General features: G+C 41.6%; 1 protein-coding gene across 6 annotated transcripts in view; it reads left to right on the plus strand.

Moving 5' to 3' along the window:
• SASH1 (SAM and SH3 domain containing 1) overlaps positions 1 to 16,142 on the plus strand; it is an 843,969-nt gene that overhangs the window by 773,192 nt on the left and 54,635 nt on the right. For all 6 annotated transcript variants that reach the window (XM_019488349.2, XM_019488350.2, XM_059713862.1 and 3 more), the window contains one exon: positions 2,459 to 2,560. In XM_019488349.2, the coding sequence (XP_019343894.1) occupies positions 2,459 to 2,560 (102 nt within the window). The remainder of the gene's footprint in view (positions 1 to 2,458; positions 2,561 to 16,142) is intronic.

Raw genomic sequence — 16,142 nt, forward strand, 5'->3', positions numbered from 1 at the left:
CATGTCATATCTGGAAGAAAAATTCTACCCTTTCAATGAGGAAGGTCTCTCCTGCTCAAGGGTTTATCATGCAGGAATGAATACATATAATTTTCCTCACTGTAGACAAGGAGTCAAACAGCAGGGCTATGCTGCCTTGTGTGTTCCCAGGACTGGAGTCATGCTGCCTTAGGGAAGGTGCTTTTCCCCTGCTCCACTCCTCCTGGGGACTGGGAGAGATCAAGCAGCAGCTGCCTTTCATACCTACCCCAGACTGGTGGTGATCCTAGTCTAGAGAAGGCACAGGGAGCATGAGACAAGGGGTGGCTCCCTCTCTTGGAAAGATTTCTAACACTGCAAATTTTCCAGGAATTTGCAACACTAGAAATGAACCTATCCATACTCTTCAATTGGAGAAACAATGCAGTGTCTTTTATTTGTCTATAAAGGCAGGTGTAGATTGTGGGTTTGTATGAATAATAATATAGTCTCTTCAGCATTGTATACAATTATAATAGCTCATAGTTCTATCGCATGAAAATGGAGAAGAGTAAATGTGTCAGTGCATCCTGAAATAATTATATACTTGGCATCACTCAGAAAGTTTTTTCTGTCTGTGAGAGGGCAGTATGACATATTTTGGTGTAGAATTCTGCATTGTCTTTTCCCAATTACTTCTCCTGTCTGTGTACTGAGTTAGTCCAGTCTTTATTAACACTAAGTAAAATTAAGCCCATTTAGGCTACCACTGCAGTTATCTGCTTTAACATCTTTCTAGGATCAATTGAATAAAAAGAATAATAAAAGAATAATCCATTTGTGTGACATTTCCTCACCTTCAGAGTTTTGGTTAACTTCAGGTTTTGCAGCTTCTGGTTATTATTCCAAGAATGCTTTTCCTTTTTACATGCTGTTTATGGCTGAGATGAAATTTGATTACAAGCCTCAATTTTCAGTGGTTTAAATCATTCTAAAACAATTCACTGTTAGGCTGATATTTCCTGCTTGTTCTTGGCCGTAAGATGCTGTTTTTGCTTTAAATTTCAAGGAAATCTATTCACTCCTTGTGGAGACTTGCAGTTTTTGGAGAAGTGCAGGCAGCTGCATTTCTTCACAAAGTACAGTGGCTGAAATGAGTATTTCTGATTTAAAAGATAAAAAACCCCAAGTAATTTAAATGAATAATAGTGTGTTAGTGTGGCAATAAGTCTGAAATTTTAGTTGTGCAAGAGCCAAGAAGTTCAGTTTTAAGGTTTTTCACAGCAGTCTTGTGCAAATGATCACACAATATACAGTATAAGAAGCTGAGATTATAGGAAAGCACTGAATTTACTTATAAAATGACATTCAAATTCTGTATCTCTACATACAGTTTCTTACAGTAGAATGTTATAGAAGCAAAAGTTCCAGTTTTTATATAAAGTATTTTGCTGACAGTTCTGTCTCTAAAATGCTATACGAATCATATAATGAAAGCACATGGTTAGTTTTAAAGTTGCTGTGGGAACTTTTATCTGTTTCTCAACTGTTGCGCAATTAAAATTTTAGCCATTATATTTAATAATACCATTTAATTTTTTGCTAACAATACAATTCCGTTATATAATTCAAATGCATATAGTTGTACTGTTTCCCTATAGTGGTCCAAATTACCACCGACAAAATGTATTTAAGTGATTTCAGTAATATGTGTTATCCTTAGTAACCATAAGACTTGATCCTAATCCCATCAGAGTTAAAGACAGTGTCTTCATGGATATCAGGGCATTATCCAAAGCTTTAAACTTGGAATTGAAAGCATTTAGAGATCTATCTTTTAGACCTTGGTCTGGCTTGCCAAATTGTTATGTATTTCTGTTGTATCTACAAATCCCCTACTCTATCACACAAATGTTTATCAAAGAATGCAGTTTCCCAATTTAAGTATATATACATGCCTTTGAATGTTGTCAGTGCAATAAACGGAAGTAAAATTTTGGTCATCCGCTTCTGTGCCTCCTTGATAATTTGGCCCCATAGGACTTGATTTTCTTTTTATGTATTAAAACTGAAAAATGTAAAATAGAATCTTTGGTTTTGAATATAAAAGAGCTGATCCTCAGCCTCCCATCCTAAGATTGTTTTCTTTGCACTACATATCCTTAGTCAAGGTATTCTTTGCAATTTCTCTTGCAAAGTATCCCTCTGAAAAGGGGATATATAATTTGCATTTTATGAGTCTCAGTTTACCACAGTGTTTCCAGATTGTTTCTTTTTTGTTATTTTTGTGTCTTGTCATCAGAAGTATTTTTAAGTCTAAGTTTAAAACTAAAAAAGAGGAAATAAAAGGATATGCACTGCAGAAAATTTTTTTCTTGCTCTCAATTGTATGAACAGAAATTGGAGATATTTGCTGTATGGACTGCTGCTATATGGGTTTATGGAGATCTCATAGTTTAGCATATATCAGATAACATTTTCTTTTTTTATTTTATTTCAGCTGAAGGAATATGAAGCCCAGCACAGGCAATCAAGCACTGTAGATTCTGCAGACTGGCCTGACAGTTCTTATCCAACATTTGATGGGTCTTCTAATTGCAATGTAAGTGCCTTTCTCTAGGATATAGCTTCCTGACAATTTAATACTGCCAGAGTTTCTATTGATGTTTTACTGAAATGTTTTCCTTGATGGCAGCCCAAATGCTGCTACTTCCTAGCCCTCAGGGAGTCTGCAGCAGTGATGGAAAATCCTCAGGGTTCATTGTTTTGAGCAAGCTTTGAATACAATACTCCTTTTTTTTTCATCACTGAATAAATAAATACATAAAATACCCAACTGCTAAAAATGTATAGAAAAGATGTTCTGAATATTTTGGAGCAACTATAGCACTTTGCCAGACTCAAGTCCAGCTCCTCAGCAGGTGGAAAGCAGCAAGACTCTGCAGGTTCTGAAGAGCTTGCTGATTTCCACTAGTTAAAGATCTGGCTAGGACTTGAATGCCTGCTGCTCCCAAGTCAAACCGTTCCAACCCTCCATTTGCTAACAATCAGTCCAGAAAGTTTGCAGTTTATGCCAGACCTATAAACAAGCAGCTTTCTTCCCTGGTTTTTTTTTCTTTTCTTTTCTTTTTTTTACATCTGGTCTTTACAGATTCTAATGAGTTTCCTTGCTTTTATGGACGCTGGATACTCTTTGTATCACATGAGACTGAGTCAATTAATTTTTCCTTCCAAATATCTTTATTTTTATTGAGTTGTTTATTCCCTTCCATTTCACTAATTGAAAGTTCATAGATAAATCTTGCAGCCAAGCAAATTTGGCTGTCAGACCCAAACTCTCTGTAGCCCACATAATTAAATCATAGGCCCGTGAGTCCATTTATATTTTTTTACCACGAATGGAATCTCTTACTAAACACAGTGGGAGGTTAGCTTCTCATCACTGAGTGAAGAAAGAAAAGCTATGTCATGTTACTTGGGGATTTAAATTATTTGGTAGCAGGGAAAGATTAGCCTTTGAGCATTCTTGAAAATAGAATTTGCTCATCTTCAAGTAAGTGGGAACTGAGAGTGGCTGATAATTTCGGGTGCTCTTCCTGACATCTAGCTGGAGGACAGACTTCTCTGTTTTGCTGGTAGTCCTCCAAGGCGTTTTCTAATCCAGCTGTCTTTCCCTCCTTTGTGCTTGCAGAATGAGTATGTGCGCTGTAAGTGTATTTCCATCCTCCCTTTCCTTCTTTATACCAGTTACACCACTTTGTTCAGTCACTGCTCCAAAAGAAGGGTTATTAACAGTCAGCCTTGCTTTATGCCACCCAAAAGAGGCTTAGATGTTACCATTTATAATAGTATATATGAATTAGATTAGCTGGCTCCATTTCCCTGGACAATGTGGTAATCAAACAAAGAAAGACCATATGTTTAAATTGCTCTTTTGGGTCCCTTATCCCCAGGTTTCAAAATATAAGCTTCCTATAACACACCTTTTAGGCTTATGGCCCAACAAATTACAATTACAGTGCTCTCGTAACAAAGTCTGGGCTATTCCCCTCTGAGGTGTGTGACTATCAGATATGGTATCTGCAACTGAGAAGTCTGCAGGAGAAGGGAGGAGTGGTTATGAAGTGTCCACTGACCCAGGACAGCAGGGCAAGTGGCAGCTGTGAGTGTGGAAGGAGATGGGGGCAGGACTTGACTGAGCATGGAGGGGAAGGGTGGGGGATTCTTACCTGCTCTGGGGACTTTAAAAAGTCCCCAGAGGTTCCCGCCACGTGGTCTGCCTGAAGAGTGGAAGGGGAAGGGCAAGGATGCTGGGAGGAGAGATGTAGCCACCTCTGTTGTATGGGTTGCTGCTCCCACCACTCCTCTTTGCCAAATCTACCCAAGGGCAAACCTTTGAGGATAGAGTTTGGGTCAGTTTCCCTCTCCTACACCCCACTCCCTCATTGACTAGTACCTTTTCCTTAAACTTGGTTTCCCTGGATGTCTCTGTTCAGAGGTCAGACTGGTGTTGCTTTTCTCTGCTTTTCTGGTAACCATCTTCCTGCTAAATTATTTGTGGGGCCCCTGTAGCCAGTTTCAATGTGGCTGTCCAGATTTTTGCCCCCTCTCATAATTTGATTTCAAATGGATTCTGCTGGCAATCTATTTACCCTGAAGTGAGAAACAAAAGAGACTCATTAATTGGGCTTCACCTAGAGTAGGACCATCTGACTCGCAGCCCATGACAAATGCCCAGTGCCCACTACTTTGCATATTGCTCCAGGTGCTGCTGCTGCTAGAGTCTCTGAGCTCCCCCTCATTCGTCCAACTTCTGCTTTCTACCCCTGCTCCTCTGGGTAGAGATATTGCCTAGCATGCTAAAAGTGTCTGGTTTGAGATCTGCAGGCAAGTCTGTCTACAGGGAAAGCATGGACAAGACCAGTGACTGCTTTACTAATGGGCCACAGTTTCAACGTAGACCAGAGGCCGGCCACCTTTTGACAGATGTAAGGCTCTGGGCTGTTCAGGCCACTTGCATCCAATGTCTGTTCGTGATGATAAGGTTTATGATTGGGACCCTAATGAAATGGCAGTTAAAGTGGGTGAACTGAACCAAACCCACCAAACTCATTTCATGGACGCCATCAAGGAAGGGGATTTCCCAATACAGGAGCCTTGTTGTTTAAATAAAAGCCCACTTTTCTCCCAGCTTTTTATGACAGGAATAAAACCTCAGGAAATGATTTTTAATATGAGTCACCCAAACTGGAATTTCTGGTTTTAATTAAAACTCTTTGGGCTGTGGCTCTAAAGATTTTGTAATCCTTTTTGCTTTAGTCATAGCCAAAGTGTTACGAAGCAGTTTTTAATGGGCATCATGAACTTGAAGTTCCCATTTCCATCCAAACATTTGATTCGCACTAATGCTACATATGCAGCATTCGATTAGTGAAGGGGAAAGAAATTAAAGAAAGCTATCATTTTTCTCCCTGTTTTCAGTGTCTTTGTTTTGCAGTCAGAGCTTTGCGTGTAGCCAGCATTGGTGCTTGGCAGTGATTGTTTCACTACATTGCTCCCATGCTTCAATGCCATGTATGGCTTTGAAGATGCTCATGTGTATGTACCTCTTTGCACCCTACACTAGCACAGCCAATAGTAATACACAGAGAAAACAGCTACTCTTAACCAGTATAAGGCCAAAAAAGTATCTGGGTTGTAACTTGGGGATGGAGGCACTATCTACCTGACCCAAGGGTATCATGGATGGTGCCATAATGCTCAGGGTCCCCAAGGTACCTCCCCCCTGTAAGTTCAGGAGCAAACACGACAACCTATTGAGAAACTATTTCAGGCTCTTATACGGCAGTTTAAGAGTTTAGTGAAAGTGACAACTTTCAAGGTAACAGGGTCCCTTTTAAATCTTCACTTTGACCAGAGATTAAAAAGAGCACAATTCTTACTGTTGGTTCAACTTGCAGACTCTTTGGATGCAGATAGAAGTTACATTTTTTGCATAATCGGGCCCCTGAAGTGCTCTACAGCCATGCCATGACACATGCGCCACACCCCTGTGGCTTTGAGTCCTCAGTTGAAGGGCCTTCCAGCTACAGGGGAGCACCTAACTACACATTCAATTAATGGTGTGATTAGAACAAGCTACAAAGTCGTTACACATTTTTTGTAGAATAACTTTGTGGCTTATTGCTTGTTTCAGCACGCCATCCATTGGTTAACCATGTAGCTGGGTCACAATAACTTGCTGGTTAATCACACCTTATGTGCAACATGTAGTGGGGGGCCTAAGGCATCAACGTATCTCAAGATAAAGATAGAGATAGGAAAAGGTTGCAGGAAGTTAAAATCATAGAATCGTAGAAATGAAGGGCTAGAAGGGACCTCGAGAGATCGAGTCCAATCCTCCTGCTCTGGGAAGGAATACTGCTGAGATCAAATGATCCCAGCAAGGTGTCTGTCCAGTCTCCTCTTGAAGACTTCCGAAGAGAGATCCTGATCAATAGGGAGAGTCTAGAGAGAAAGAACAGGAGGAAAGGGGACCTTTGGGAGTTTAAGCACTTTGGAGTTTGAGGTCTGTTCTGTCCCAAAGCACAGAATTAGATGGCTAGGTCTAGAAGCAATATTTGATTGCCAAAACAAAATTAGCTGAGTGGGTTTGTTGTTTTTTTTTGAAGAAGACTATGATTACGCTGATACTTGCACAGCTCGAGTATCACTCATGTATAAGCTGCAGGTGTCGACACTCATTTTGCTTTAAGGATTTAATTTGTCCTCTTCTTCCAAAATCCTCCTCATTTAAATTTATCTAAGAACAAATGGAGGCTTTAACTCAAACCTCTGTGGAGTTATATCCTAAAGACAATCAACAAAGAACAGAAGGGTCATCTCTCCTGGGGCGGGAGGGAGGCTGCCGTCAGTTGTTTCCATGTTGTTAATTATATGTTCTATCTCTTCCTTTTTTTTTTTTAAGGTTTGCCAAATCGGTAGCTACTTGGCTGTCTGCCAGGTTCATGCAGTTTAGTTTACAATCTCACTTCTATATGTCCAGTGTGTTCTGTGGGGAGTGTATTTATTGCTGTTTACTTGCACAGAAAGCCAAGGAGGCTTGCTGTCTTTTCAGTCAGATGGGGGGTGGAATATCTCGAGTGTAACATTTCTAATCATTTACTTGCATCTATTTTAATATTTGTTTGTTTTTCCTCTCTGCTGGAATCAAAGCTCACATTAAACTGAGACAGGCTTTCATTGCCTCGTGCCAAGCACTGGGATGTAAAACAGGTGCAGATTACAAGGAAGTCTCTTTCTAGATTTTAGATAAGTGCTTGTTTGTCCTCTCATCAGAGTTGGAAAGTCCAGGGGGAAAGAGGGGAGTTTCACAATCAATCACATTACTTTCCTTTTTATGCCAACTGATGTGACCATTATGCTATATTCAAGGTAGCAGTTTATTGGATAACTTGGGACTCTAACCTCCTAATCCAAAGCAGTGTGATGGTAGCAAGGCAAGTCTCCCTACACTGCTCTGTTTAAACTCTTCCAATGATATTGGTTAAACGGTTAGCCAATATCTCATGACCTCTGGCAGGAATGGACACAGCCCCTTACATCTTCACTATGCTCCCAGGGCTACATAAGTCCCAGGTTGCTGGCAGGGAGCGAGCTGTGGGCAGGGGTGGTGGGCACAGCTAAGCCACTAGAGAGTGCTGCCCAGCTGTGGAGCCATGGCTTCTCTTCACCCCCATGGGCAGGGGCTGGGGTGTAGACCTCCCGTTCCCAGATCCTGATCCCACCACCATGAGGATGGGGGGAGAGAGGGAGGTGCCAGGCCCCCCACGGAGGTCAGGCGGGGCCTTTCTGCCACAGCAGTGAGACTCGGCTCACGGTGGGTCTGCCTGCCCCCCCTGCAGCAACAGGACCTGGGCAGGACACCAGGCTCCCTGTGTCTCCCACTGCACTGGTGCTGCTACAGCCCAGACCTGGAAGGCTCCTCTGCACTGCTGGGCCTGGCCCTCCCCAGCTCAACATGGGGGAAGCAGGGGTTCAGCCCCAGAGGAGTGGACTCTGCCAGTTGCACTGCATCCTTCCCCCTCCCGCCAATGGCACTGGAGCCTGTCTCAGCACCGAGGCAGGGTTGAGTACATGGCTGGCTCTGGCAGCTGGAGTGGGTGCCATTGGGTTAGTGGAGTCTCTGCTGGCCCCTTGCACGGTGACCTCAGCTCCAGGGCATTCCTGAGGGTTAGCGGTGTAGCAGCTCCAGCTTCTGACCTTTTCCCTAGGTATAAGTTAAATTAAGTCATAATTATGATTGGCCAGAGCTATATATTTTTTGCAGTTTGTTTCATCCATGGTCAGGAAGTAACTGTCAGCCATCTAGAAACCTCTCTTGCTACCACAGACTTCAGATTGGATAATATGACTCAGTTTGAAAAGATCATCAGTTATCCTGACCACGTTCTTACAGGAGCCTATTTGGCCTGATGGCCTTCTCAGTCTCAGCAAAGAGCCCAAGTGGAATGAAAGCTTGCCTGGAAAATACATGACCCTCTTATTCCCTCAGGAAGTCCCAGGGATGCAGAACTTAGCAGAAAAATGAAGATCCAACCCTGCCTCTGTACCTACCTTTTGCAAAAGTTAGTCTTCATTCTCTAGGACTATCAACTCAGCATTGTTCACCAGAACTTAATTCATGCATTTAATTGTCCTTGTAAAGCATGAGAGCCATTCTGGGTAAATCCCAAGTTATGCAATGTGAATCATCATTTACTTTAAGAACGTTATGTGGGAAAGCTTCCAGCTTCACTTTTGCTCTTTTCCATCTCATGTTGACACATATCTTAATGAAAGACCAGAAGTCCCCACAGAAAATAGTTTGAATAAGTGCAAAATAGCTATTTTGTTGTTTTCATTCTTTGTAATATTTTGTGCTTTTTAAAATTGAATTTATTGTTTAATTGGACTAAAATTTAAAAGAAAGTTGAGCATTGGTTTAGCCTTTGGTATTGACTTATCTGGTGCTGGTTAGAGAGAGGGTACTGAATGGGGTGGATCACAAGTCTGCCCTTTTCTGTGTAGCTTTTTCATATGTGTAATTACATTATTATATAAATATGCTCTAATGATTAAATCAGCAAGGTATCATTCATGCATCCACAACCAGCTTTATCAGGCTATTGGTACAAAGCTGGGTCAGATAAAAGACTACAATTTGAAATGACTTTTGCAATTAAAGCTGCCGTTTATGTTGTCCCATAAGTACAAAGAGATAATACAGAAAAACTTCCTTAAAACCAGTTATCTCAGAACATCCAAGAAGCGTAACTGTATTTTACTGCTCTGTAAAACTGTAGTGGTTTAGACTGCTGGAGCTTTCCAAATGTAGCAATTTTAAAAAATTTCTGTTGATTTTAGTTTTGTTATAGATGGAGTCTTGAAACCTTCAACCAGTTGTGCAAATTATTTTATTGCTAATCGTATGAGAATCTGCATTATAGTGACCAAGGAAACCCTTTTAACGTTATTTTAATATAGCTAGTTCAACTAATGGGAATTAAATTAAGAACTAAAGAATATTGGAATTAGCATTTAACATAAGTGAAGAAGAGAATGAGAGCTATTTGGTAGTTATCATAAACCAGAATGTAAACCGCATAGATTCATTCATAGATTCTAAGGCTGGAAGGGACCTTGGAAGATCATCGGGTCCAGCCCCCTGCACCAAGCAGGAAAGATAACTGGGGGTCAGGTGACCCCAGCAAGGTGACTGTCCAGTCTCCTCTTGAAGATTTCCAGGGTAGGTGATTATTCCACAGTCTGGACACCTTGACGGTGAAGAAGTTTTTCCTAATGTTGAGCCTGAATCGGTCTTCCAGGAATTTGGCCATTACTCCTGGTTTTCCCCTTAGGTCCCCTGGTGAACAGTTGCTCATCGAGTCCTTGAGGTATTCTCCTAGTGTAGCGGTAAGCTGCTACCAGGTCCCCTTTCAGCCTTTTTTTCTTCAGGCTGAAGAGTCCCAGATCCCTCAGCCTTTCCTCGTATGGCTTGCCACATAAGACTCTGATCATACGGGTGGCTCTTCTTTGGACTCTCTCAAGCTTGTCCATGTCCTTGCTGAAGTGTGGCACCCAGAACTGGATGCAGTACTCCAGCTGCAGCCTCACCAACGCCGAATAGAGCGGAAGAATCACCTCCTTGGTTTTGCAGGAGATGCTTCAGTTGATGCACGCCAGAGTATTTGCCCTGCTGGCTACAGCATCGCACTGCCAGCAAATATTCATATTGTGGTCTCTTATTACGCGCAGGTAATATAGTGTTGCACAGACATACATAGTTCAGAACATTTTGAAAGCTGGTTTCATCATAGAGATTATGGACTTCCATGCATTAGAACTGGCTCATAGTTGCCTCTAACACACAGTTCATGAGTTTTTGCAATTTAATTTCTCCATCAAAGACTTGAGAGTGGAAGTGGATGTTTCTGCATTCTGCTGTCTCTCAAGAAACTTATAAATCCTTCAGAGCCCTGTGTACTCTTTGAAGTAGTGGAAGGAAGCTGGTTACTGAGCACACATACAGATGAATGAAGAGCTTTTGTCTTTATATTTATACTGCAATTTGTCCAGTGAACAAACTTGAGTTGTATCCTGCATGGCGTAGTTATGCTTCTGTGTCCTGATATAATGCTGTCAGAGTTAGTAGCAGTCATAAATATCAAGGTAATCTTTATATTTGTAACACTGAATTCCCTGATCTTCTGTTCCCTAGGGTCCCACTGACTTCTCAACGGGCTCTCAGCTGCTTAAAACTAGTACCTAGTGAAGCTAGTGAAAGGATGGCACTATGTTTTAGTTGAGGCTCTTTTCACACCTCTCCCCACATATAAGGCCACATTTACTGCCCTATGGGTCTAGTAATAGAGAAACACAAATCAGCATTGCAGCTTCTCGTGAACATATTTTAAAAGTAAGTCAATACCATGCACAGATGATAACACATTACAACAGATATTCCAAAATGTGTTTGTACTTGGCTTCCAGAAACTCTTTACAATCCATTGGGTTTCTTTTTTCTTTTTTTCATATCCAGGGGAATTGTTTAGAGCATTTTTAAAGTTTTCAAGAAAAACATTTTGGTGGTAAAGTTAAGAATAAAACTAAATTAGTTTTATTGCCCTTATGGATTACCATGGAGGACCTGTCCATACTGTATGCAGAAACAGCTTCACCTAGGTGTATGTTTACACGCAGTTGTGGCTAGCAGAACTCTGCATCAGTTTTCTTTGTCATTGGTTAAAGCTAGGGCCGGCCCTGGGGTGGGGGCTGAATAGGGGCGACTGCCCCAGGCCCCGTGCTTTGGGGGGCCCTGCAGACAGTGCTGTACAGGCCCCGCTGTGTCCTTGCCGCCAAAGCAGGCTTTTACCACCAAAGGCAGGCAGTCACCATCCCAACTCCCTGGCCCCGCACAGGCTGATATGCCCTGGGCTCTGTACACCCCTAGGGATAGGTCTAGTTAAAGGAATGTTTTGTTTTGTTTTCTGAACAACCATATTGTATTGAATCATTGGGTGTGAGCTAATTCAGCCCTTTGGTGACTCACCAAAATTCCTGTTGCCTTGGAAGTTTCCACCTGTGAGGGCTGGTTTTGGCCCTATATCGTAGGTCGGCAGTCAGAAGCCCACAGGCTGGATCCAGCCAATGGAACCATTGGACCCAGCCCATGGATGTGTGCCTTCAGCAGGGTTAGCAGCAAGTGGCTTTGGCAGCAGACGTTCTCCCAGTGTCCCCACTGTGGGGATGAGCACCAGTTGTGGCAGCTCTCTGCATGCCATAGTGGAGACAAGTGGCAGTAGCATCTGTGTTCTAACTCCTGCCTCTGACTGCAGGTGGCAGTAGCATCTGTGTTCACATACTCACCTCTGAGTGCAGGTGGGTTGTTCCAGCCTGCAGCCAGAAAAGGTTGCCCACTTCTGCCCTGAGCAGTTAGGTTGTAATAAGACTCAGAAAAAATAACTCTGCTCACGTAGCTCAAAGAAAATAGATTAGAAATGTGCAAGTAACAACTGTATTTAAAGATCATACTAACCAGCACAGTTCTGTCCACATGCAGACAAGGCCGTGTTACCTGAATTTGCCACACGATATTAGGCCATGGGATTAGGAGGGAGTGGAGGAGCTGGAGTTCATTAATATTTCTTTTGGAGGTTATATGGGTAACATATTACTTTGTTCATTTATACCTTTCTCCATCTGCCAGCTGCCTGTTTCCCCTACTTAATATTCATCTGGGAGATTATGGTTAACAGTTTCTTCTATGGAAAATGCCTTTCTCCCTGTTTGAATCAGCCGGCAGGAGTTGCTGTAATCATAATGTGGTTTCCCTCCCCCCCATCCCTTCAGAGACCAAGCACGTTACTTCTGGAACAAAGCCTTGCTCAGTTCAGAAAGCAAGAGTCTCAAAACCCATGCGTTTCACTGCCCTACTTGGCAGCCCCATGCTGAATAATCTTTTCCCGTGGCACAATAGGGAATTTTAATTGAACTCCTGTTGTTTGCCACTTGCCTCACCCTGGGATTGGTGTTTCCTTCCTTTTAGCTTATGGTGGTGCCTTTTATTTGTTTTACTGTTTGAAAAATATTGCAATAATGGAATTTAAATTACCCCACCCCTCATTACTGGGATCTCTGTTACTATAAACTTTCTGTGATATGAGTTTAGCTACATTTAATCGCTCACTGTTCTAACCCTTGATTTTTATTATGTGTCAGGAATTTTGTTCCCACGGGCAATGACATTACACTCCATTCATTCTTAGCCTGGTATAGTCCAAAGAATAGGGGTTGTCCCCAGGCCCCCTCAGCCTTGCCAAAATGGAACAGACAATTAAGAGAAACCCTTGCTAGCAGCCCTGTTTTCAGAATTAGTATGGAGCAAGGAAACTCTGAAAGGATACTGTACTATAACAGATATGAAATAAGTTGCACACTATAGAGGTTGGTGCTCATGTCCCTGTTGAGTGGTACATCAGTGTAGTTGTCATCCCATTAAAACCAATTAGATTGATTACAGAATGAAGTATTCTTCCCCATAAGAAAGTGTGTCTGGCTTCTATACGCAGAAGTTGGAGAGGTGTCCTGTGAAGTTATTTTAGCTGAAAACCTGCAAATAGTGAACATCTTGAAACTAAGACAGAGCTCCTGGGAAAAGTAAATGTTTTGGTCCATATGACAAGTATTTCCCAGAAATTTCAGTAGGCAATGTCATCACCAGCTAATGTGTAATATATCTTTTACCAGACTAGCCATCTGAGTGCTCTTTGGATTTGTTCATTAGCAGCACTGGTCCAATCAAAGATCTGATATATTCACATTCTTTGGTTTACTTCAGAGGGCAGGGACACCAGGGATATGTTGTGCACAACTTGTTTTATATATCTACAGTTACTTTTTTAGGTAGCAGATGCGTTTTTGACCTCTTATAGTTCTTTAATGCTTTGGAGGCAGTTTTCTTCTAACCTCGTTATGCAGTCCGTGTTATCACATCTAAACACTCTGTACTGGGTGCATCTACACGTGCTATTAATTTGAAGCAATAAACTCCGGCACATATCGCGCAGGAGTTTATTGCTCCCAGGCACTGCATTTGAATGTGCGCCCAGGACCACAGCATTTTGAAATGGGTCAGAGCAGCTGGCAGGGCCTGGGGGCTCAGCCTGCCAGCCTGGTGCTGCTCTGACCTGAATCAACATGCTGTTGAGGGGCTGGCTGGAGTACAAGTGTGCTCCAGTGCAGAGCTAGCCAGAAGGCAGCCCCCGCACTGAAGCACCCTCTTGCCCCAGCCAGTCCCATCAGCGTCTACACACGTGTTGCTGCACATGAAAAAACTCCCCTGCAGGATAATACTAGTATTTATAAGAACTAACCTGAGGTGGAATTTATTAGTTTACTGTGGCCTAATAGGGCCTCATGTATAGACACTGAGTCATTTACTGTGGAGCAGATTAAACAGATCTGCAGTAAATGGCTTGTGTAGACACAACCACTATTACATACACAACTGCTGCTGTGATTAGAGCTTTGAGAAGCTTCCTTAATGAAACCTGAAACCAGGCAACGCTCAAGTTGGAAGCCCAAAACTTGGGTCTCCCTTAAAGGTGTCCATGTTCCCTTTAAAGAATATGGGACAAATTTCAAAGAAGTCTCTGCTGTGTTTCAAGTAAAACTGACCCATGTCTAAGTGAAACCATAGCAAACTCAGTGGTTTACCAAATCCTCGAGGTCTCATTGGCATTTTACCTTACAGTTTTATGGTTCCAATGAAAAGACAAATACTGAGAGAAGGAGTAAAAACTAACAGAAGAAAGACATGAAAAAATGTTCATATGATTCATAGGGAATGGAAAGTGCCAGGGTGGATAAAAATCAACAATTTTTTTTAATTAAAAAAAATTGTTTTTTTTTATTTGTCAGGATTTTTTTTATTTAATTGTATTTTTTGTCAAGATGCTTTTAAAAAAAATATAAAGATAGTTTTAATTTAAGATACGTTAAAGCTCAAAGACATTATCATGGAATAGGGATTATAACATCTAATTATATACTATTATATATATTCATGTAGCCTTTTTTCGAAAAGTTTTATAAATAAGTCGTAACAGGCCATGGACTACATTAGAGGCCAATCTTTTGGGGTTCCCAGAGGCTCCTCTATAGGGTAGTAAAGATTGAATAAAACCACTGTACCCAATGGGACTCAGTGGTCAGCGTAGAAGATCCCATTAAGCATCTCTGTGATGCTTAGTTTCAGTTCTCAAACTGGATTTGTGTCTCCAGAGATAATATCCTTGTTAAAAGCAGTATATGGAGATGAGAAACAACAGACCTGATAACCCACCCATCAGCCCTATTGTGTCTCTATAAGTTTGTGTACACAGAGTCAAGCCCTTATGTCTCTCTACAAGTGCAAAGTTTCAATAAGTTAAATGAACAGAGGATATCGAACAACAAGAATTCACTTTTTGTAGAAAGCAGTGATTAAATTGAGGCTTCCTGACCAATGATTTAAATCATGACTTAATCGATTTGATTTAAATCAAATCCATCCTGGAAAGTGCCATGCTTAGGTACAGCTTTGCCCTCTTGTTTTCTGGTATAATGGAGAAGTTGAAAAAAGTATTCAAGTGGGTAAATTGGCCATGAAAAAAATAGCCCCATTCACCAGAAAAAAAAAAACAACCCCAGATTTTTAGACCTTCTGCTATGTGTAGCTGACATGGTGTTAAACTACTGTAACTAGCCACTGAGGGGTAATTTTTGTGCAAGGGAAAGCCCTGAGTGAATGTAATTCCTCCATACTTTCTTCCTGCCACACACAGCCATTGGCACAGGAAAGTTCCTATTGGGGATGGGATTTGGCTAGGTTATCCCAACAGCCTGGTAGTCCCTGGCTTCTGGAACTGCTTAGCCTGTTCGGTGGTGAGCAGTTCACTGTGAATTAAAGCCAATTTAGTGAACCTCAGATTCCATATCCCAGGAAAGGTGGAAATTGGACATAGGGTTTGAGTTCAGAACTTTAGAGGAAGATCTCACCTTACAAGTTCATAATGGAGTGCCTCATAGAGGAGCCTAGGGTAAGCAGTAGCCCAGGCCAAGCAGAAGTTTTAATTAATAGGATTTTAGAGGGAACCTAAGGTGATGGCTAGTGAGGAAGTGATATATGCATCCCTTAGAAACGATGATTTTGACACAATGAATAACAGTACTGCAGAACAACAAATGCATAGGCTTAAAATCAATGTTTAAAAAAAACAACATTTATATGAGGCTTAATTTGCAGTAGAATTCGTTTTTTATAAAAGGGTGTGTTTGTATTCTTAAAAGGATTTTGAAAAATATTAAAATGAAAAGCCTGGGTAAAGGGTTTTGAATTATATTTCCTAGAGACACCGCCTCCACTCTAGTGGTAGTGTTTGAGGGTCAGTCCTCATCCTGGCTTTGCACAGATTCTCTGTATTTTTTTTTCTTTCACTGAAATTCCGTAGACAGTAATTAAGGAACTGGAGGCCAGCAAGAGGTCAGCAAGCCTCCGTCAGTGAAAACAGGGATTGTTTGCCATGTACAACACTCCCTTTTTTCCTTGTGGTGAATAGACGATTTGCTTAGAGCTGATGACTTATGCCTTTCTTGAAAGTTAT

Source organism: Alligator mississippiensis, chromosome 1 (genome assembly GCF_030867095.1).
Source record: "Alligator mississippiensis isolate rAllMis1 chromosome 1, rAllMis1, whole genome shotgun sequence".
Classification (NCBI taxonomy): Eukaryota; Metazoa; Chordata; order Crocodylia; family Alligatoridae; genus Alligator; species Alligator mississippiensis.